At 39.1% G+C, this 20,033-nt stretch overlaps 1 protein-coding gene across 1 annotated transcript in view; it reads right to left on the bottom strand.

Moving 5' to 3' along the window:
- The window catches only part of Ryr2 (ryanodine receptor 2), a 548,210-nt gene that overhangs the window by 211,799 nt on the left and 316,378 nt on the right, over nt 1-20,033 (bottom strand). Inside the window, exons 20-24 of the mRNA XM_051194750.1 lie at nt 18,165-18,406; nt 12,827-13,019; nt 10,998-11,214; nt 9,459-9,563; nt 3,899-4,002 (exon numbers count right to left, since the gene is read on the bottom strand). Of these exons, the coding sequence (XP_051050707.1) occupies nt 3,899-4,002; nt 9,459-9,563; nt 10,998-11,214; nt 12,827-13,019; nt 18,165-18,406 (861 nt within the window). The remainder of the gene's footprint in view (nt 1-3,898; nt 4,003-9,458; nt 9,564-10,997; nt 11,215-12,826; nt 13,020-18,164; nt 18,407-20,033) is intronic.

Below are 20,033 nucleotides of genomic sequence, written 5' to 3'. Positions count from 1 at the left end.
CTGGGTCCTCTACAAAAGCCAGCTTTGAAGTAATTAAAGAATGACAATGTTTGGATTTACCTTAAATTCAGGTAATTAAGCTTGTGAGTACATTCCCAGCAAGACATCTGATTATACCATAATTCCTAAGCTGGGGTGTGTGTGTTGTGTGGTGTGTGTGGTGTAATGTGATGTGGTGTGTGTGTGTGTGTGTGTGTGTGTGTCCTATGCAAATTTTTCAGCTCTTATATGCCTATTAAAAAATTTGTACCTCAACATTACACATTGTAAAGCTAGGGACTGTAAATTTATGCTAACAAAAATCACACAGATACTAAAGGCCTGACCTGTGGAAAATTCAGTTGGTATATGCATCTTCTTGTGGGCTTTTTTTTTTTTAACTATTTTATTTTGTTTTAATCACGTGTACATGTGTAGGTTTTCCACATGAGTGCAATGGCTGGAGCTGGACCCACAGGGAGTGTGGATCTTCTGTAAGGACAATATATACTAATCACTGTGCCTTCTCTCTAGCATTTCCCTATGGACTCTAAGAGGGCCAGAGGCATCTACAAACATAGTGTGACCTTCTCAGCAAAGACTCATTCAGACTTTTAATCCTCTTCCCAGCAAATGCTTCACAGAGAAAGTGTGACTTCATCTCACACAGAGAGTGACCATCACAGGCAAGGCCTGAACAAAGACACAGAGCAATGGGGATCCACCGGCTCACTGCTGTGGATAAAGCCTTTTGTAAGAATGCCTTACAGAACCTCTGCAGCAATCAGAGTATGAGAGTAGGAAGGTGCTCACAAATAATTACAGTAAAGCCAGAGAAGGTTCAAACTAAGGGCAAGTTACATTTTTAATAAATAGTTTTGAGATCTATCCTACTAAGAATAACTAATACTCAAAAGTGAAGCTCTGTGGGCATAAGGGTTGGATAAGGAGGAAAATACTCCAGACTGTAATCAACACAGATGTCTATAGGAGTCGAGGTCTGTGGATATGTGTGGTGGGGATAGTAAAGCTGACTAGAGATGAGGGACATTTGCAGGTTACAGGTAAAAAGAACCCTGGACAAGCTTGATATCTACTGTAAGCACAGCAAATTTCTCTTTTTAGTTTCATGTATTAATTCCAGTGAGATTCATTATAAAGGTATTTGGTCAAACATTATTCCAGATCATTCCATGAAGGTATTTTTAAATTGAGAATAACCTTTAAATAGATTGACTTTTGGCTATGAGGAACCCCAAGAAAACAGACTGACCACCCTCAAGCCAAAGCTGTGTTTCAGAAAGAATCCAATGGACTCTGAGCACTGCTATTTGATTCTGTGGCCTAGCCCATTACAACTACACATGCCACCCAACTCAGTATATATCTTTGTCTGTGTCTCATTCTCTGTTTATGTGTCTTTCTGTGTGTGTGTCTGTCTGTCTGTCTGAATTATGTAAGTAAATCTGTCTGTGTGTCTATCCATCTGCCTCTGTATGTATGTATGTGTAGATGTCTCTGTGTGTGTGCTTAAATGTATCTTTGTCTCCTCTCTCTTTCTCTCTCCCTCTCTCTGCGTGTGTGCGTGTGTGTGTGTGTGTGTGTGTGTGTGTGTGTGTGTGTCCCAAGAATGTGGTGTGCTTGACAGTGTAAATGTATATAGGAACAGTGAGGCTTTATCCCTCTAATCTGGCTTTTAAAGAAGCAGGTAAATGAGTAAGCCCAAAAGCCATACGCATGCACACTACTTGGCTGTGAGAAACAAGAAGGAAATGTTCAGAATAAAGTCATGAGCAGAATCATTAGCATTTCTTTCAGGGAAAAACACCACACATGGGTGTGTACAGATTCATCAAACTGGCCACCAGGAGCAATTAGACGGAAGACTCAATTGTGACAGCAGTCAAAGCTTCAGCACACTGCATGCAAATGGGACATTTCTACTCAGCTGCCCTAGCTGCCAATTGTTTGAGTGACAAGGAATACACTGCAAATTTAACTGCATTATTTTGTAATATGTGGGGAAATAAGAAGCCACCGTGAATTACAGAATGTTGTATGTTATGACTACAAAAGAAGGACTGAGTTGCAGCATGTCAGAGCTGGTCATGGTGACACAAAATGCATTCCTTAGCCAACCTGCCCATCATCTGCCTTCCAAAGGTTCCATTGACCTATTGTGCATACATCCCTTCTAGGAAGTGACCAGGTGACTCCAAGCTCACTCCTACTGTGTTTATTTCTATGACATTAAACTTTATCTGCCATATGTGGAATGCCTCTGAGACCAAAGCCTAGTATCTCAAACATCATTTGTGTTTTATATTCTGAGTCTGTGGTAAAGTTGTTCTTAACAAACAAGAAACAAAACAAAAAGAAACTGACAAATACAGAAGCATATTAAGATAAGGGATTGATTTGATCAAAACCACTTCTGTAAGACACTAAGGATGGATATGGTGGTAAGCAGGGGTTATAAGAGCTGGAGATATGGCTCAGCAGTTAAGAACACTTGCTACTCTTCCAGAAGACCCAAATTCAGTTTCCAGGACCATGTCAGGCATCTCACTACTACCTGCAATCCCAGCTCCAAGGGATCTGACACCTCTTATAGCTTCCACAAGTACATACTCTCTCTGTGTGTCTCTCTCTATGTCTCTGTCTCTCTCTCCCTCCCTTTCTCAGTCTCTCTCTCTCCCTCTATCCCTCTCTCCCTCTCTCTTACACGTACACACACACACACACACACACACACACACACACACACACACACCACATATACTGTATAGCTGCCTTCATGAGATGGCATGAATTAGCTGACAATAGCTATGTTATTCTCAAACTGTGCTTCACAGGTAAATGGTCTCCTAGGTCAACCCTCAAAAGAGTATGCTGTTGTTAAATAAGTTTAGGAAACAATAGAACATGACTCCACCTACATTTAGAGATCAAAAGTCTCAGTTACATACAAAGCCCATCATCAATATGAAAATCTGGCTAACTCTTGTAAGCAACTACTCTAAATATATTAAATCAGCACTCTTCAAGAAAACTGTGGTGAAGAGCTAACTTTTTCTCCATTTCAAGTCAACAGTTTCATACTCTAGTAAAGAATAATAAACCTCTTATAAAATTAAAACATTTAAATCAAGATATATAAGAACTATATTTCTATTATTAAGTCTGTAGACATTTCTCCTTTAAAATGGCATGAATATTTCTAAGCACCTAATTCTCTTATCTAAAATCAGCACAAACCAGTGACAGGTTGTAACTAGTCCACTCCAAGAAGTGCCATTAGATTCCAGAACTCTAGTATTTTATAATTCCCTTAAGCAATCATAGGCTTCCCTTTAGGAAATACTGATGTACAGCAAGAATATGTTTGGGAGTTAGGCTCATAGGCATAGGGAATTCTCCAGCCTCCAGCTCATGCTGCAGGCCTATACAGAATGCCAGAGCTGACTAGCACAGTACCTGACCCTCTGAGGAAGACTAGGAATAGAGACTCTACCTGTACAACCCCATCCCACAGAGGAAGAAAATGCCTGTACTCTACTGAGACTTGTCCTCAGAGGAACATTATAAATGTCCCCACTGATAGAAAAAAAAACATGAATTTGAAGACAGATAGATAGATGATACATTGATAAATAGATAAATTGATAAATAGAAAAACAGATTAATAGATAGATAGAATGAATAAATAAATAAGAAAGATTCACCCAACAAACATTTCCAGAACCATATACCAGCAAAGAAACAAAACCAACTCAAAGTCAAATTCCTAGAAAATATTGATCTAATCCACCTACACTCCACTGAACTTTCTAATAGTGTAAAGAACTTTCCAGCATAATTAAAGTGTACAATGTCAATACCTGGCTACCTGTACTTTATAAAATATAAAGGCACTCACTTGAGAGTTTCAAGCGACATCTGCAAATTGTAGTTGCGTTCCTGTTCCGGAAGTTTGCAGAACTCCACCAGACATGGGTGCTGTCTCTTGTTGTCATCTCTAACCTGAAACAGGATAAGAAATCAGCATAGAGTAGCCTCCAGTATAAAATACAGTTGTGAGGGGACAACTGGAGAGGAGGAACCCCATGACAGCTGTACCCCTGGGAAACTTCTGGAATCTTCAAATGACTGTTGCAAAGGCTGGCAGGGTCTCTACTCCCTACTCTCTTCTTGTTGACATGGCTTAGTTCTCAACTCCCACATGTTTCTGCCATGTTGCCTCCTGCCTCCTGAGGTCCATGAGCATGTTCACTGAGCTACTTCCAGAATCTGCTCAAATCTCTTTTTTTTTTTTCATGACATTTACCCCATCTGTCTTCCTAATGTAGTAAACTGCCCACTGACCATACTGTCTATTTCTTTTAATTGCACATAATGCTATTTGGTAACAGATTAGATCATTTGGGGGGAGGGGTTTACTTGGTAGCTCAGAATGGTCTTTAACTTACTAGGAGGTCCAGGCAGGCCTCAGGATCTTCCTGCCTTAGACTCCTGCATGCTGGGATTGCATGCCTGAAACACCATGCCCAAAAGGCTAGATTTTTACCTATTGTCTATCTTCATTCACTAGAAGTAGAAACAGGGATTCTAGCCACTGACACATAGCATTAACATATGAATGAACTCTGTAAAAAGATATGGCAATGACTTTAGCTTTACTTTACTAGAATTAATCTGCTCAGGGATATGAATAAGCAACATGACTGAAACACAATAACTCCAAGGTAGTTTTGGTTGCTCATCTCAGCCTTCTGAGGTCACAAATGAACCCATGACCTAGACAGATTGATTAGCACAGTAAAGGTTTTCTTCACAGTAATCTTTGCCAGTGTTCCTTGGTGTCCATTGGACACTGGGTATAAGATCTTAATGATATTCCTATAACACCAGATGCAAAAAATCCATGAGTGCTCAAGTCCATTCTCTGAGAATGCAACACCTGTGCATAGAACCTAGGAAATACCTCTAACCTCCATTCATGCAACTTTAAGTATTCTCTAAATAACTTCCAACACTTGAAGAACTCAAAGTATTGTATCAATAATTGTCATAAAATCTTGCTTAGGAATAATGACAAGGAAAAAAAAATCTATCAGTGGTCAACACTGATGGAAACTGTTTTCCGATTTTTTTTGACCTATGTGTAATTGAATCCATGAATTTAGAATCTTGTGATAAGAATCAAGAGCCAAGTACATTAGTGTTCATACTACATTCAAGATTATAGGAAGTAATTAATAAAGATGTTCTCTACTCTTGGTTTAGTAATTACATTTTTGCAATCTTTGTAAAGACCTAAATTACACAGGCATTCCTGCCCTGTGGCACCTTTATGACAGCCATCAGCTATGAAGGAACAAATTACTCCATGGGGATAATTATAAGGTTTTATATATGCCACTGAAAAAAGTGTGCAAACACAGGCAATTTTTTTCTTTACATCCAAATTAGAAATCATGACTTTATTCCTTTTTCTCTGGGTCATTAGAAATGAATAGGAATTACAAATGAAGCTGAATTACAAAATTTAACTAAAGACTGTATTTTTTTAAGTCCTAAATTCTAAATGAAAGCAAAAATGAATGATCCTGGACATAATCCCCTGTTTATATAATCCCCATCTAATTCTCTACCCTGTTCCAGAGAAGAGCCAGCACTGCCACGTTTCCCAGGTGAACAGAATGAATCAGAACCCTGCCTCATCCCTTCCCTCTCTTACCATATCCTACATCTGACTTTGAAAACACCCCTCAATGTCTCACCACACCCATTTATAGGCACCAGGGTATCAGAAGCACATCTATCCTCTAACATCTATTTTACTTTCTTTATACCTGCCACATTAGTCTCATGACTTTCATACTATCAGAGTTCTCTGGGCCCCAGCGTAGGGACAAAAACATGTCACCTCTCACACTGGAACCAAATCTCTTTGACACATGCCTTCTGTCCTCATGGCCAGACTCATCTCTGCTCCTCTGTACCATGATGGCACCTTGGGTCTCTGCCCTATAACCACAGTGTACCACTGACATCACTAAAAATGTCCCATTTCTTCTTCTGCCTCCTTTGACACAGGCTGAATCTCTATCTATGCTACAACCCTGATCTCTGCTTGCAAAATTATCCTTTATGCCTCCTTTCTGTTCACCTGGATGATTTCCTTGATTTCCATGAAAAGATCTATATATTTATTCTGTCACTCTGAGATTGTATGTATGTCTACATTTAACGAAACACAAAGTCCCTAAAAGCCAAACACAGAGTCAGACTTAGTGGTTCAGGTCTGTCATCTCTGCTACTAAATAAGCTAAGGCAGGGAGTTTTCAAGTTCAAGGTCTGCCTGGGATACAGAGTGAATTCAAGGCCAGCTTGGTTAACTTATTGAGACTTAGTCTCAATGCAGAAAATGAAAAGAGGAGGGGGGGATGCATCTTAGTGGGGGAACACTCTGTTCCTTTTAGCTCCTGAAAACTCTAAGGGCTTTGCATGAAGCAGGTAGAGCCGATGTGATATTAACTAGAAGTAGATTTAAGTAATGGGAATTATTTCACTCTGTTGTTAACACACACACACACACACAAACACACACACACACACACACACGCACACACACACACACACACACACACACACACACACACACAAAGTGAGACTTACTGGAAAATGTATTTCTGAGGTCATCTTATGACCTTTTAACAAATAATCTTGCCTAATAACAGGCCCAGTAAATGGCTGCTGCTATATGGGAATTGGTTTTGTCTTTTTCACAAACTCTTTTTTTAATCTTCCAGGCCTATAACCAATCTTATTTCACAATGAAACTTTTGATGAATTTTGTCCATGATTCCTCTGACATGTTGATAAACCCTCTCCCTGGTGAATTTAGCCAGTGTTTCAATCTTATATTTCACACTTATCTACTCCCTTAGGTTTTAAGTGTCAATGAAGACAAGCAAGCTGGGCAACTCACATCTGTAAGCCTAGCATATGGGAGGTTGAGGCAGGAAGATGGTTGTGGGATTCAGTGTCAGCTTAGGCCACACAGGGTATTCCTAGCATCTCACAAAACCTGAAAAAAAAATCAAAGGACAAAAAAGACAAAGAATGACGCCCAAAAGCAGGTATTCAGTATTGGCCAGTTTGAGCAATGTCTGAACATCATTTAGTTGAGGAGGGACTCTTTATTTGTGGCTGAGAAAAAACAAAACATCTAAGAGACTTATACTCTACCAACTGAGCTAGCCTGGCATGTTGCAGGGCTATCCAAGAGTCTCCCCAAACATACAACCTATTGCTGTTGTCTCTGGTTTACCCACAGAGGTGGAAAGTAAGTCTATTGTTGAAGACACCATGACATAAGAAACAGGGCCCAGAGATCCCTTGAGCTGGAACTGACCTGAAAGCCTCCTCCCTGATAACTAGCTTTCATGGTACCAGAATGCACCATGAAATCTTCCAAAGTAGGGAGGTTACCAACAATCCTACCCAGCTATGACACTTATGAACCCAATCAATAACCAGCATGGTGAGATAATACTAAGGGTACAGTAGTGGCACAAATACATTAGTAGTAACCAACAGTTCTCTGGTTATACTTAAGATCTTTCCAACAATATCAAAAGTATTCCCGGTACTAGAAACCTAGCTAAATACTCAGAGCTAGTAAATACATATATATTGAAGGAAAACCTACAATCACTACTTTACTAAACAAACATTAATACCTAAAAGCAACCTAAAGATTTATCCTAATGCCCACAAATAAGTGTAGTCTTCACCCTTCATCAAGGATACTATTCTTTGCAACAGATGGAGACCACTACAGAAAACCACAACCAAACAAAATGCAGAGTTGTGGAGCTTGGTACTAATGGATACATCTATACAACACTCTTTACCTAAGGCTCAGGGAACATTGTAGAACAAGGTCAGAAAAATCATAAGAGCCAGAACATTAGGGAGTTTGATGTGAAATTGTGTATCCTAATAATGTCAAAAGACCCATAAAGTCTACCAAACATGATTGCCCAAACATTGGTCAAACAAGGAAAACACCAGTACACATGCCAAAATAGATAGAAAAATTCCACAAGGACTCAAACCTACAAAAAACTACAAGCAGCTAAGGTATACTGAGACCAAGAGAAATAGTCTTCTCCAGGGAAGAGAACACCAATTACTCAACACCAAATGATTAACCTTGAAAACATATAGACAAGTAACATTATACAAACTGCAAGGTTATATTTAGGAACACACACACACACACACATACGCACACTCACACATATATAACAATTAATGGGAAAATGGCCATAAATTCAAAAGAGAACAAGGAGATATATATATATATATATATGAGGATTTGAAGAGAGGAAAGGGAGGGGGAAAATGATGTAACTATTATAATCTCAAACTTTTTAAAAAAGAAAAACTATCTAAGCTAGAAGGCAGAAAATGTGGTCTTCAGTGAATGAGCTATAGAAATTTTCTGCTTGGTTCCCATCAGGAACCTGAAATAATGACCAGAATCCAGTGCTCTGTAACAATAATCCAAGTTGATAGTATTCACATGAGAGTTTGCAGAGTTTCTTGTTCTGCCTGGTCCCACAGCTGCTTAGCCCCAAATAAACACGCAAAGATTTACATTAATTTTAAACTCTGTGGCCAATGACTCAGGCTTCTTACTGACTAGCTGTCGCTTAATTGTTCATGTTGAAGGACAAAAATACTAAACATACATGAGCAGTTAGCATGACTCACAAAACTAATCATGTACTCCATTCAGAGTTCAGTGTTACAAATTGACATGTCATGGGTTAATACACTAATTTCCACACTGATTCCATCATGAGAAAGCATGTCAGCCTTTGGGATATTAATCATAGTAGGATTCTAAAAGCACCAAGTATTACCAAGATCCTGTTAAAACATGTTTATCACAAACTGAGATATCATAGAAAGTTATATGCTTATTTTAATAAAAGTTTTCCTGGCTATAAGGTGAAATTATCAGTAAACAAGTATTTTGAAACATATAAAACAATTATTGGCCACACTGTCTTCAAATCATGGGGCCAACTGTGACCATCTAACCACGAGTCTCTGCTTCTATATGTCTGGGATGGGAGGAGAATATCAGAGAAAAAACAAATTGATTTACTTATTTTCATTCCAATTTCAACTTTTGCTTTTGCTAGCTTGTAAATAAAGGCTCACTGTCTATGTTTGATTTTTAAATTACAACTTTTAGTTCATACACTAGTAACTTTCAAGTCAGGAAGTCTGCCACTATTACCATTCCCCTTAGCTTTTAAAAAGATGCACAGAACTAAGATGCCTCAAAAAATCAATTCTATTGATTCATGTCACACAACAGCAGGCTGAATGAGAAAATGTTATCTTTCCAAATTATTTATGAACAGAATCTGAGAATAAATTTCAAAATCATATACCGGACCATACTGCCATCCAAGCTCAATTTTATTCATAACCCAGAGCTCGTGGATATTTTCTGCCAGTTTTTCTCTTATCCTTTCCAGGTGAGGAGGCAACACGATCTGGAAAGAAGGGAGAGAAAACGCCCATCAGAAACAAATGCTGGAGGTACCATGCCAACCAGCCTTGCTGGGAACCAAAAGAAATGCATGTGTCTCATAGACCATTAAAATACAATAAAATAGTTGGATTCTAAACCAGCTATTTCATGGTGTTTGTTAGATGTGTGTGTGTGTGTTTGTGTGTGTGTGTGTGTGTGTATGTGTGTGTGTGTGCATGTGTGCACGTGTGTGTGTGTGTGTGTGTGTGTGTGTGTGTGTGTATACACATTTAGGGCTGCAAGTAAATGAAGGACAAAGAGAACAGTATAGTATAATAAGGTAGAAAAGATCAATTATTAGATGCTGGTTTACTGATTTATTTAGTGGTTTGCCTGAAGCACTGCTAGTACTGTCTTTTTGCTAAACATGGCTTTACTTGCTACTGGAACAGAATGACCTTGAGAAATAGCTGAAATCATGGTTGTTACCATTAACAACCTGCTAACTGACTCATAAGCTTTTGTAAAATCTTGTGCCTTGTGATTTTAGAGTATAAAATGAGAATACAGCTAGACCAAGCCCTGAAGCCTTTCAGTGGCTGTCCTGGCTTCTGTCCACTGATGACCTCTCCTCTGTTCCACTCTCATTGGTATTGGGGTGCTTATTCCAGAAAGATTCCCAAGAGCACTGGTGGAGGCAAGTGAGAGTTGATAGGTGGACTTGAACCAATACCAAGTGCATATCAGTCAGAAAGAGGAATCGCCCACACTCTCAGGGCCACCCAGTCACAGGCCTAGAGCAGGGCAAGTCAACAGGCTGCAGGTGTTTCACTAGCTCCATTATCCTGGGCATCTGACAGAGTGACTGGTTTACCATAAATTCTGCTGTGTCCCTTTAGTGTTTCTCCAGTGTATGCTTCAAGGAGCAGGGCAGCTCACTTTACACTTTCCTATTAGAAGGAGAAAATGTTTACGGACCACTTGGTAAAGACCACAAGGTGGTTTACCAAATGAGGATATGACTAAATGACTGATAAAAACTGAAGTGTCTGGAACATGGCATTAAGTCAACTTTAGACTTTAGAAATTCCTTCCATATTCCAAACTAGTAAACAAGCTGAATGATCTAATAATTGCTGGAATTATCACCTCTTTCAAATAGAGAAGTATTTAACTCACTCTCAACCTCAGGATCCTAGTACATCTGAGACAAAAACAAAAAACCACCTTCACCTTGTGATACAGTGGAGCATTATGAAAAAAAAAAAAAGACAGCAAGTTGAGAAAATTCTTTATGAAAAGCCAAAACACAGATGAGAAAAGAGATGAATGCAGAACAAGGGGAGGTATTTTATTAGCTCCATTAGTTAAATGGCTGAAAAGTGAACTGCTGTGGGCTGCAATCCAAGCTTAAGAGCCACTGCGCATTGATGGCCATCAATGTTCCTTTCTGTACCTGGCTGGTGTCCACGGGAACGGGTGTGAAGGCAGCTTGAGTCAGGGACATTGTGGGCCCCAGCAAATCTCGTGTGTATGTCCTCTCTTGCTTATATTCTCGACTGTGTTCTACTTTCAATTTCTCTTTCGGAAGAACAGCTTCATAGCAAGCAGCATAGCCAGGTGGAGGAAGGAACTTGAATTCTCCATGTCTCCCCCCAAGCAAAAAGCGAACCCTATAAAGAAAGAAAGCTTGAGTCAATCAAAACATTTTCTAATTGAAAAGTTACTAGGGAAATTTATTAATACAAAGCTGACTTTGTCACAGCCGCATTGTCCTTCCCTGATAAGAATCTGATAGCTTCATGCATGTTCCCCAGCAGGTGGTGCTGTTTGGGGAGGTTATGGAAACCTTAGGAGGAGCAAACTTGATGGAGGAAATGTGTTGTGGAAGTTGGGCTTTTAGGGTTTATAGGCTCACCCTATTTGCTGCTCTGGCTCTGCTTCAGGTATGGATGAAAATGTGACCATCCCGAGTTCTGCTCCAGTTGCTATGTCATGTCTTCCCTGCCATTATGAACTCTAACCCTATGGAGTTCTAAGCCAAAGAAAAACCTCTTCATTGCTTTGGGTCATGGTATTCTCACAGCAACAGAAAAGTAGTCAATACAATATCATAATAGTCTTATCACCTAGGAACCTAAGAGCTCTCCCCCAAGAGGCTAAATGCAAGAGTATCATAATGGCCAAAAAAGAAAACTCAGCTCAAGCATATTCGCAGGGCAGTAATAACCTAGAACTTGATGAACCAGAAAGAACAGTTTTGTGTTGAAAGGTGCATTGCCAGACTTTCATGATTAAAGAATATATTTTTAGCAACTCAATGTCCCAAGGTACCCAAGTACCAATCAGACACAGTGAAGATGGGACATAACTACCTGTATGCTTAAAATGACATGATCTAGATAAGTTACCAGGAAGAATCAGCTATCATCCCAAAACTAATCTCCTAAAGAAATTCCTTAAATAAGCCCTAGGTGTCACCTCTGCTTGTTAAAGGAAGCACATAACAATAGTTCTAATACTTTGTCAATTTCAACAACAGCAAAGAATTCATCTAAGATTTTTGTTCATGTTACATTCAATTAAATATGTGAGCTTTATTGAAGGAACTCTGAAACAGTTATATGACAGTAATGATACAATTGTTTAGATTTTAAAAAATCAATTAACATTCATTAACTCCTTATAATTTATTTTCTAACTTGTTCCATTTCCATGTCCAAATAGGGGGGAGGAGCAGGATAAACTAATGAAAACATACAGAAAGAAGTACAATTTGTATAAATACACCAGAAATGGCCACATCTACATGGATGGCTAATGCTTCAGTATGGTGTTTTATAACTAGAAATTATCCCGGGCAAACATTTTAACTAAAAATTCCAGAACAAAAAAGACAGTTGGTAGCCATAAGAGAGTTTCTCCCAATAAGTAGACACACAAAAATATACTAATAGGTGACAGTGTGGACTAATACTATAGCAGGCCCTCATGGATTAAAATATTCTTTCTAGAATTTTATCTATTCACCTTTATAAAACAACATAGTGAACTCAAGAAATGGGTGTGAAATTTCAGTACACTGAAAGGAGGGCCCCAAAGAATTTCATGAACAGGTGATAGGGCTCTTGGGTAGACCCCACCTATCTTCAAAGAACAGACAATACACATCTGGAAATGGACACCTCAGAGTGAAGCACTAAGGTTAGTGAAGCAGGGGAGAGTCCTCTATGGAATTATGAGAAGCAAGAATAGAAACAAACCAAGCAACAGAGAGATACTAACTTTATTCCTGCAGAGAAACTAACAACTGGAAAGAACAGGCCATCGATATTGAAGTTCTCAAACATTCCTTGAACAGGTTGTCCATTAATTCGGAAAGAGATGCTTGGGGCACTTAGATCTAAACAGCAACTGATGACGTCGTCAGTTCTCAACAGGTGCTGGTTGGGTGAGCTCACAGTCCGAGCTATACAACCTGTCAGGTAAACAGTAAGTAAGGTGAGGTTTAACACAAAAACTCATCCTCCAAGCCATAGCAAGAGTGATGGACTAAAGCATGAAGGAAGAACACACTGTGGAGGTTGATGTCCATGATCAATGGGCAGGACTTGGAAGTACTGAAATAATAAGCCTCTGGGATTGTCTAGACAAGGTTAGGTGGGGAAGCGCCACCTTAAAAGTAGTCAGCATTATTCTCTGGGCTGCAATCTCAGACTTGATAAAGGGTAGAAAGAGAGCTGGCACCAGCAATGATACTCTTTGCTTCCTGGCTGTTCACACAATATCACCAGATGCTTCCTGCTCCTGCCATCATGCTGTCCCAGCCATGATGGACTGTATCACCTGGAACTGTAAGCCAAAATGAATGCTTCCTTATTGGTACTTGTTTTGATGGCTATCTTTTCACAGTAACGAGATATGGCTAATATATGGACTGTGAGTCTTCAAAATAAATATGATGTGCTAAAACCCTCATACAAAGAGAAAGCAAACATTTTTTTTTTCCAGGACCTACAGAACTTGGCTGAAGAAAAAAAAGACCTTATAATGTTTAGGAATTTCTACATGTATATGTATGCTATTTGATGTAGAAATGAGCTCAGAGAAAATATAATGATGTCAGAGGATATCTAGAATCCCTGCCCTCTACTACTTGACTTGTACAGCTCTTAGCAAATGATTTACCCTCTAAACGTTAATTTCTTTTCTTTCTTTTTTTTTTTTTTTTTTTTTTTTTTTTTTTTGCATGTGTTATTGTTTTGGGCTGTGATTTGCTTTGGCTGTCCTGGAACTTGCTCTATAAACCAGACTAGCCTTGAACTCAGAGATCCACCTGTCTCTGCCTTCTAAGTGCTAGAATTAAAGGTATGTGCCATCATGCCTGGCATTGATTTCTTATAAACATAACACTAAATAGTACCACCTTCTAGAATTAGTATGCTGATGAAAGTAAATAATTATTTAAAAGCAGCAGTCTCAGGTACAGTGAATGGTTGGTGCCTTTTATATAACCTCTATATTTCATAAATATAAACTCAGGACAGTGAAAGTAGGAGCTGCCTCTGTGCCTCTATTCTTGCAGAACATTGATTATTGTGAGAGAATTAAAGACCAACTTGCTTTTGTTTTATAATGAAGTTTATTTTACACATGGTCTTATTTTTCTTCTTAGGTACAGCAGTATACTATCAGAGACATGAAGCTATTTGATAAATGTAACAATTTCCCCTATACAACCAATGGTATCAGCACACTCTTGATTACATAACAAGTCCTCAGCTAATTAGTCCCAAGAGGCATCTACTACACACAGCACATTAGAAAAAAAAAAAAAAAGGAGATATGGGCTGCTTCAAAACAGACTGTCAGGCACTAACATATACATAATTAGAGCAAGGACTTCATGGCTCATATTTTGCTGTAAATTCTTATTACATGTGTTTGCTTATGGGTAGTGTGATGGTTCGAATAAAAATAGTCCCCATAGGCTCATATATTTAAGTGCTTAGTCAACGGTGACTGGTGCTACTTAAAAAGAATTAGGGGATGTAACTTTGTTAGAAAAAGTGTGTCACTGGGAGTGAGGTTTGAAATTTCTAAAAGCCCACTTCAGGCACACAGGCCCAGTCTCTCTCTCTCTCTCTCTCTCTCTCTCTCTCTCTCTCTCTCTCTCTCTCTCTCTCTCTCTCTTGCCCTCACTCTCGCTCTCTCGCTCTGTCTGACTATAGATCACAATGTAGATCTCAACTCCTTCTCAAGCACCATGCCTGCCATGCCTGCTGTCATGCTTCCTGCCATGATGATAATAGACTAAACTGCAGGCAAGCCCCAAGTTAAATGCTTTATTATGTAAGAGTTACTTTGGTCTTGGTGTCTCTTCACAGCAATATAACAATGACTAAGATGCATATGTATGCATGAGCCCAGGCACACATGTGTGCCATGACATTTCTATGCAGGTTAGAGGACAACTTGTCCATTCTCTCCATCTATCAAGTGTGTCCTGGGGATCAACTCAAACTCAGCTCTTCAGGATAGATGCAAGCTCCTTTACCAATTGAGCTCTCTCTCCATCCCCCATGCTTTGCATAAACACACACACACACACACACACACACACACACACACACACACAACGTGTTATGTCTAGCATGCAAGAGTTCTAAGCAAGAACACATTTAAAACACTAGTGGTATCCTGGTTTATAGAGTGAATTCTGTTCTATAAAGCTACACAGAGAAACCCTGTCTTGATGGAAAAAAAAAAAACACAATCACAAAAAAAAGTCAAAAAACAACCACCAGTGGTAGTCTCTACTTTCTAAAATGTTCACACTATTTTGATCTTGTCAATATGCAATTCTTTCAGCACCAGAATCATTATTAGGCACATTTTCTAGAACTCTAAATATTGTAAAAGCAGCTTTAAAAGCAAGAAGAAATAAAAATGCAACAAAACAGCTCCTGGAGAAAATGTTGACTTCCTTGCTAGTGTCAAGATCCACACTTAGTAAGAATGTTTCTATTTTAGCCTTGATGCTAAAATTACAAATTAACTGTAATCCAATATACTATTTAGCTTTATTGACATGGCTGTGGTAAAGCTAATGAACACCTAAAGGTTGTCCATGTCCTCTTCTCTGGAAAGTCTGTTGTACACAGCTAATACAGAGAGTGAGTAAAGAACTCAAGGCCATGCTCTAAATGGCACACATTGTGTGGACACATCATGATTACAACCTTCAAGTAGAGGGCTTCCCCCATGAATGGCCATTCCACTACTTTTCTGCTTTAGTCCTCAGGGAGGAGCAGCAGGTAGACTCATAACCTTGGGTGATAAATCCACACTGATCTTTCCTGTGCTGCTCCATAGCCCTCCTCCACTGTTTTTTTTTTCTTTAAATTCTCTAAACTTCCCAGAATTTCGAATTCTTGTCCTCATCTGGGATGCTGCAATAACAATGGTGTACATAGTTGTGAGAGAATAAATGAAGATGTCACTCAAAATTAGATTTGAAGCCAAATTCCTGTTCCAAGGAATACTGGTCTCTAATTACATAATGTTCAGTATTAAAGCATGTGTTCTCTCCTAGAAACTGCTGGTTTGATGCTTTCAATCCTACAATAACCATTAAGAAGAATAATAGGAGAGCAACCCCAAAGGAAATTGTCTCAGTTAGAATGTATTACATAATTTAGACAAATTCTACCTACTTTACACTGGTCTTCATTGACTGAACCCCAGATTAGTAAAGCATGCCATAAGACCATAAATAGAATAAATGCAGCTTTTAACTTTCTTGGTACTTCATGAAAAGGGGGCCAGGGAAATGGCTCAGTATTGACATGGGTTTGTGGCACATTCATGAGGACAAAAGTTCAGACCTCTAGAACCCATATAAAAGATACATACAGTAGCATGCATGTCTGTCATTCCATTGTGGCTTGTGCACAGTGGTAATGAAATCCTATCTTAAATTGGGTGGAAGGCACAAACAGATACCAAAAGTGGTCCTCTGACTACACACACACACACACACACACCTCACACTAAAAAAAGACTTTAAAGTTGAAAAGCAAGTTCTCTTGGCATCAGAGTTTCAGGATAATTTTCTCCAGGAATTCTGTGACCTGCTATCTTCTCTATGACATATCCATACACACTTATATCTGACCTTATTTTTCTCGTTAGCACTTTCTCATAAAAGCACAAAGCATAGGTTTTAGTTATAGCAGCATGAAGCTCTTCTAACTTGATCAAAGGAAAAGTTGCAAGGTAATGTAAAATCAGAAGTAGTGAAGTACCCAATAAAGCAGCTCCAGAATTTGTTATCTGAGGAACACTTTCCCCCAACCAGTTCCTACAAGGAAAACATTTTGACATGACTCATTCATCCAGTGGAGAGTCCATTTCCCATGAATCAATTCTCAGAAGTGAGGGTAATGGAGTTCAGGACATTATAGATCAAATATACCATAAAACAGAACTTAGCCCAACGTTTGGCAAAGCGCTCTTTTCCTGTTTCTGGGACCACGGAAAATTAACATGGGAATAAGGAAAGCAGTATGGCTCTCATCTGACTTGCTCATGCACTTGGGGCGAGGCAACATAAGCTATTCAAGAGCTAGATGAGCTATCCAAAACATGACTCCCTCATGACATCTGAACTACCGGCACTGAATATAAGGTTCAATACTATTATTATGTAGATGTAACTCTACAGAGTGTTTTGAGTTCATTAATCTCATTACCATCAACTCTTGGACTTAATTCACTTAAATTTTTAAGCCTTTTTCTCCAGAATTTATTAGGTCTCTACAATAATAAATGGACATCACTTACAACCAAGAGACAAAGTCCAGCTTTTACAACTTAAGGTAACTTTCTGTCTTCCACACACTAAGTGTAAGATATGTCAAGATCATCCCAGAACTGTAATATAAATGCAACTTCATAAACTACTTATGCATGCCTGCAACATCCAAGTGAATCCCAACACCTGAAAGCAATAATTAATACTATGCAAAAATCACAGTATATTATTACACAAGAACTGAACTTTGAAGTTAACCAAAGTATACCTACTTATGATCTGTAAAAAGAAATACACAATTTTAACATAGCATTTGTAATAAGTATTCAAATCAGCACTGAGAATCGGCAGCTGGTATCTTGATTATATATACATGTAGTTTTAATTTTCCACACCCGTCATGCCATGCAATGATTGTACTAGTCCTGAGAGCTTCTTCTGTTTGACTAGCTTTTACACTATTTCACAGAATCTAAACTAGTCATTGCATTGTATGGTTTTTATGAGGAACATTAAATCTTTGCACATACCAATTAAAGTGATTCAAAAACACCTGAGATTCTTGCAGTCTGTTAATCCACTAGAATGTCATTTTTAAACACACATTCACAAGCTTCACAGCTCTTTGGAATTGGACTCAATTGTTTTCTTTTTATGTTGTGAAATATCTGCTTTTTTGTTAAACTCTTGTAGCCATTGTCTGAGCGTTTAAGGTCTGAACAACAAATGTTCTCAGCTTGCAGAAAAGCACAACAGGGCACAAGAACTCCACCTGGAAATTGTTTAAGGAAAAGGGATAGTGCCTACCTGACCAGAGGTGAAGGCCATCGAACCCATAGGAGAAGAGGTCATCACCAACGCCATTGCCACCCCACTCTTCACCCCCGCCGGGGTATGGGGAATACCCTTCGGTGGAAGCCCAGCCCACTCGCAAGTGAGTAGCTTCTGCTGTCACAAAAGGTTCGGTATGGTCCACCATGAGTTCGTAGTACCACTTCTTATACTGTGCAGACCCTTCACTGACACCCAGGAAAATATTAGGCCTCATGCTTTTAGACAGAAAAAGACAGAGAAAACTTCCATTGGTTTCTTTATTTATTTTTCTAAATATTGTTCCTGATTCTCTAAAATATACATTAATTTGACAGGCTCTAGAATCATTTAGGAGACCAACATGTGGACACATTTGTGATCATGTTTCTAGGCTGAATTCATTGAGGTGGGTATTAACATACCATGATGTGCCAGGGTTCTGAACTAAATAAAGATGAGAAAGCAAGCTAAACACCAACATTCATCTCTCTGATTCCTGAATGCCCCTGCAAAGTGCCCATTCATTTCATGGGCCTGTTGCCATGCCTTGCCCCACCTGTACCCACAAACTGCAAGCCAGGATAAATGCTTCCTCCCCACATTGCTTTTGTCTGGTATTTTGTCATGACAACAAGTAAAGTAACTGATCCAGCATCTAAACCTACATTTTAAAAACTCACAGAATTATAAAGCCCATCACTGAGGTGATACCCAGGCAGACAGCATCCCCACTTCACTGAGATGATACCCAGGCAGACAGCATCCCCACTTCACTGAGTTGATACCCAGGCAGACAGTATCCCAAGTTCACTGAGCTGATACCCAGGCAGAGAGCATCCCCACTTCACTACAGGCAGACAACATCCCCAGTTCACCTTGAGTGTGCAATACATGATGTTGGGTTTACTCATCCAAGTCAATCCAGGGTCTAATACGACTTCTTTTCTTAACAGATCTTTTGAAAATTTTGTATAATTAATCAAATATAGATCATAAAATTAGATACTTGATACAAAGGATCACATAATAAATGGAGATGTTATTAATCCAAGACATGTGAATCTTCATAATGCAAGTTCATGTCACATGGGCTATGATATGGTCAATGGCAGCACATGACTAATGAGTATTATTGCTGTCTGTCTACTCCCTCCTTGCTTTGAACAGAAAACTTTTTGGCAAGTTTCATTTAAGTCCATTTTAAGAGTGGGCTTACAGTCTCTGGTGATCCCTGGAGAAGTGGAGGTAGCAGGAAGTACCACTCATTAAAATCAGAACTGACATAAAAAAAGAGGCCTTATCTCCTGTTTAAACAATACAACTCAGGGAGCCTGGAGAGGTGGTTCAGTGGTTAAGATCACTGGTTGCTCTTGCAGAGGGCCCTGGTTCATTCCTAGAACCCACAAGGTGGCTCGCAACTGCCTGTAACTCTGCTTCCAGGGGATCTGATGCCTTCCTCTGTCCTCAAGGCATATCTGTAGTACATACCATACACTCAGACTCATAAAGTATAAATAAATAAATTTTTTAAAAGCTGCAGCTCTCACACCACTTCTGTTTATAGAAGAATAAAGTGGCAGAAGCTTATTGAAGCCCATTTACTCTGCCACACAGAGCATTTTATTGACATGTTTTTCTGGTTTACTGATTTCTTTTTAATCTACAGGGATTAAAAAAAGACAGCATGGCATAGTGTTCACTAGCTCAACTTCTGCAGACAGACCCAAGCATCACCCCAGCTCCACCCTCATCGTCTACAAAAGCTACACAAGAGCAGTACCAAAGAAAGCTCACAAAACACAGACAGCACAGGCCATAGACAAATCACAGCACCAGATAGCTTGTAGGTGACACTTATCACTG

Source organism: Phodopus roborovskii, unplaced genomic scaffold, assembly GCF_943737965.1.
Source record: "Phodopus roborovskii unplaced genomic scaffold, PHOROB, whole genome shotgun sequence".
NCBI lineage: Eukaryota > Metazoa > Chordata > Mammalia > Rodentia > Cricetidae > Phodopus > Phodopus roborovskii.
The sequence above is the reverse complement of the archived record's forward strand: the minus strand, read 5'-3'. Positions and strand labels throughout refer to the sequence as shown.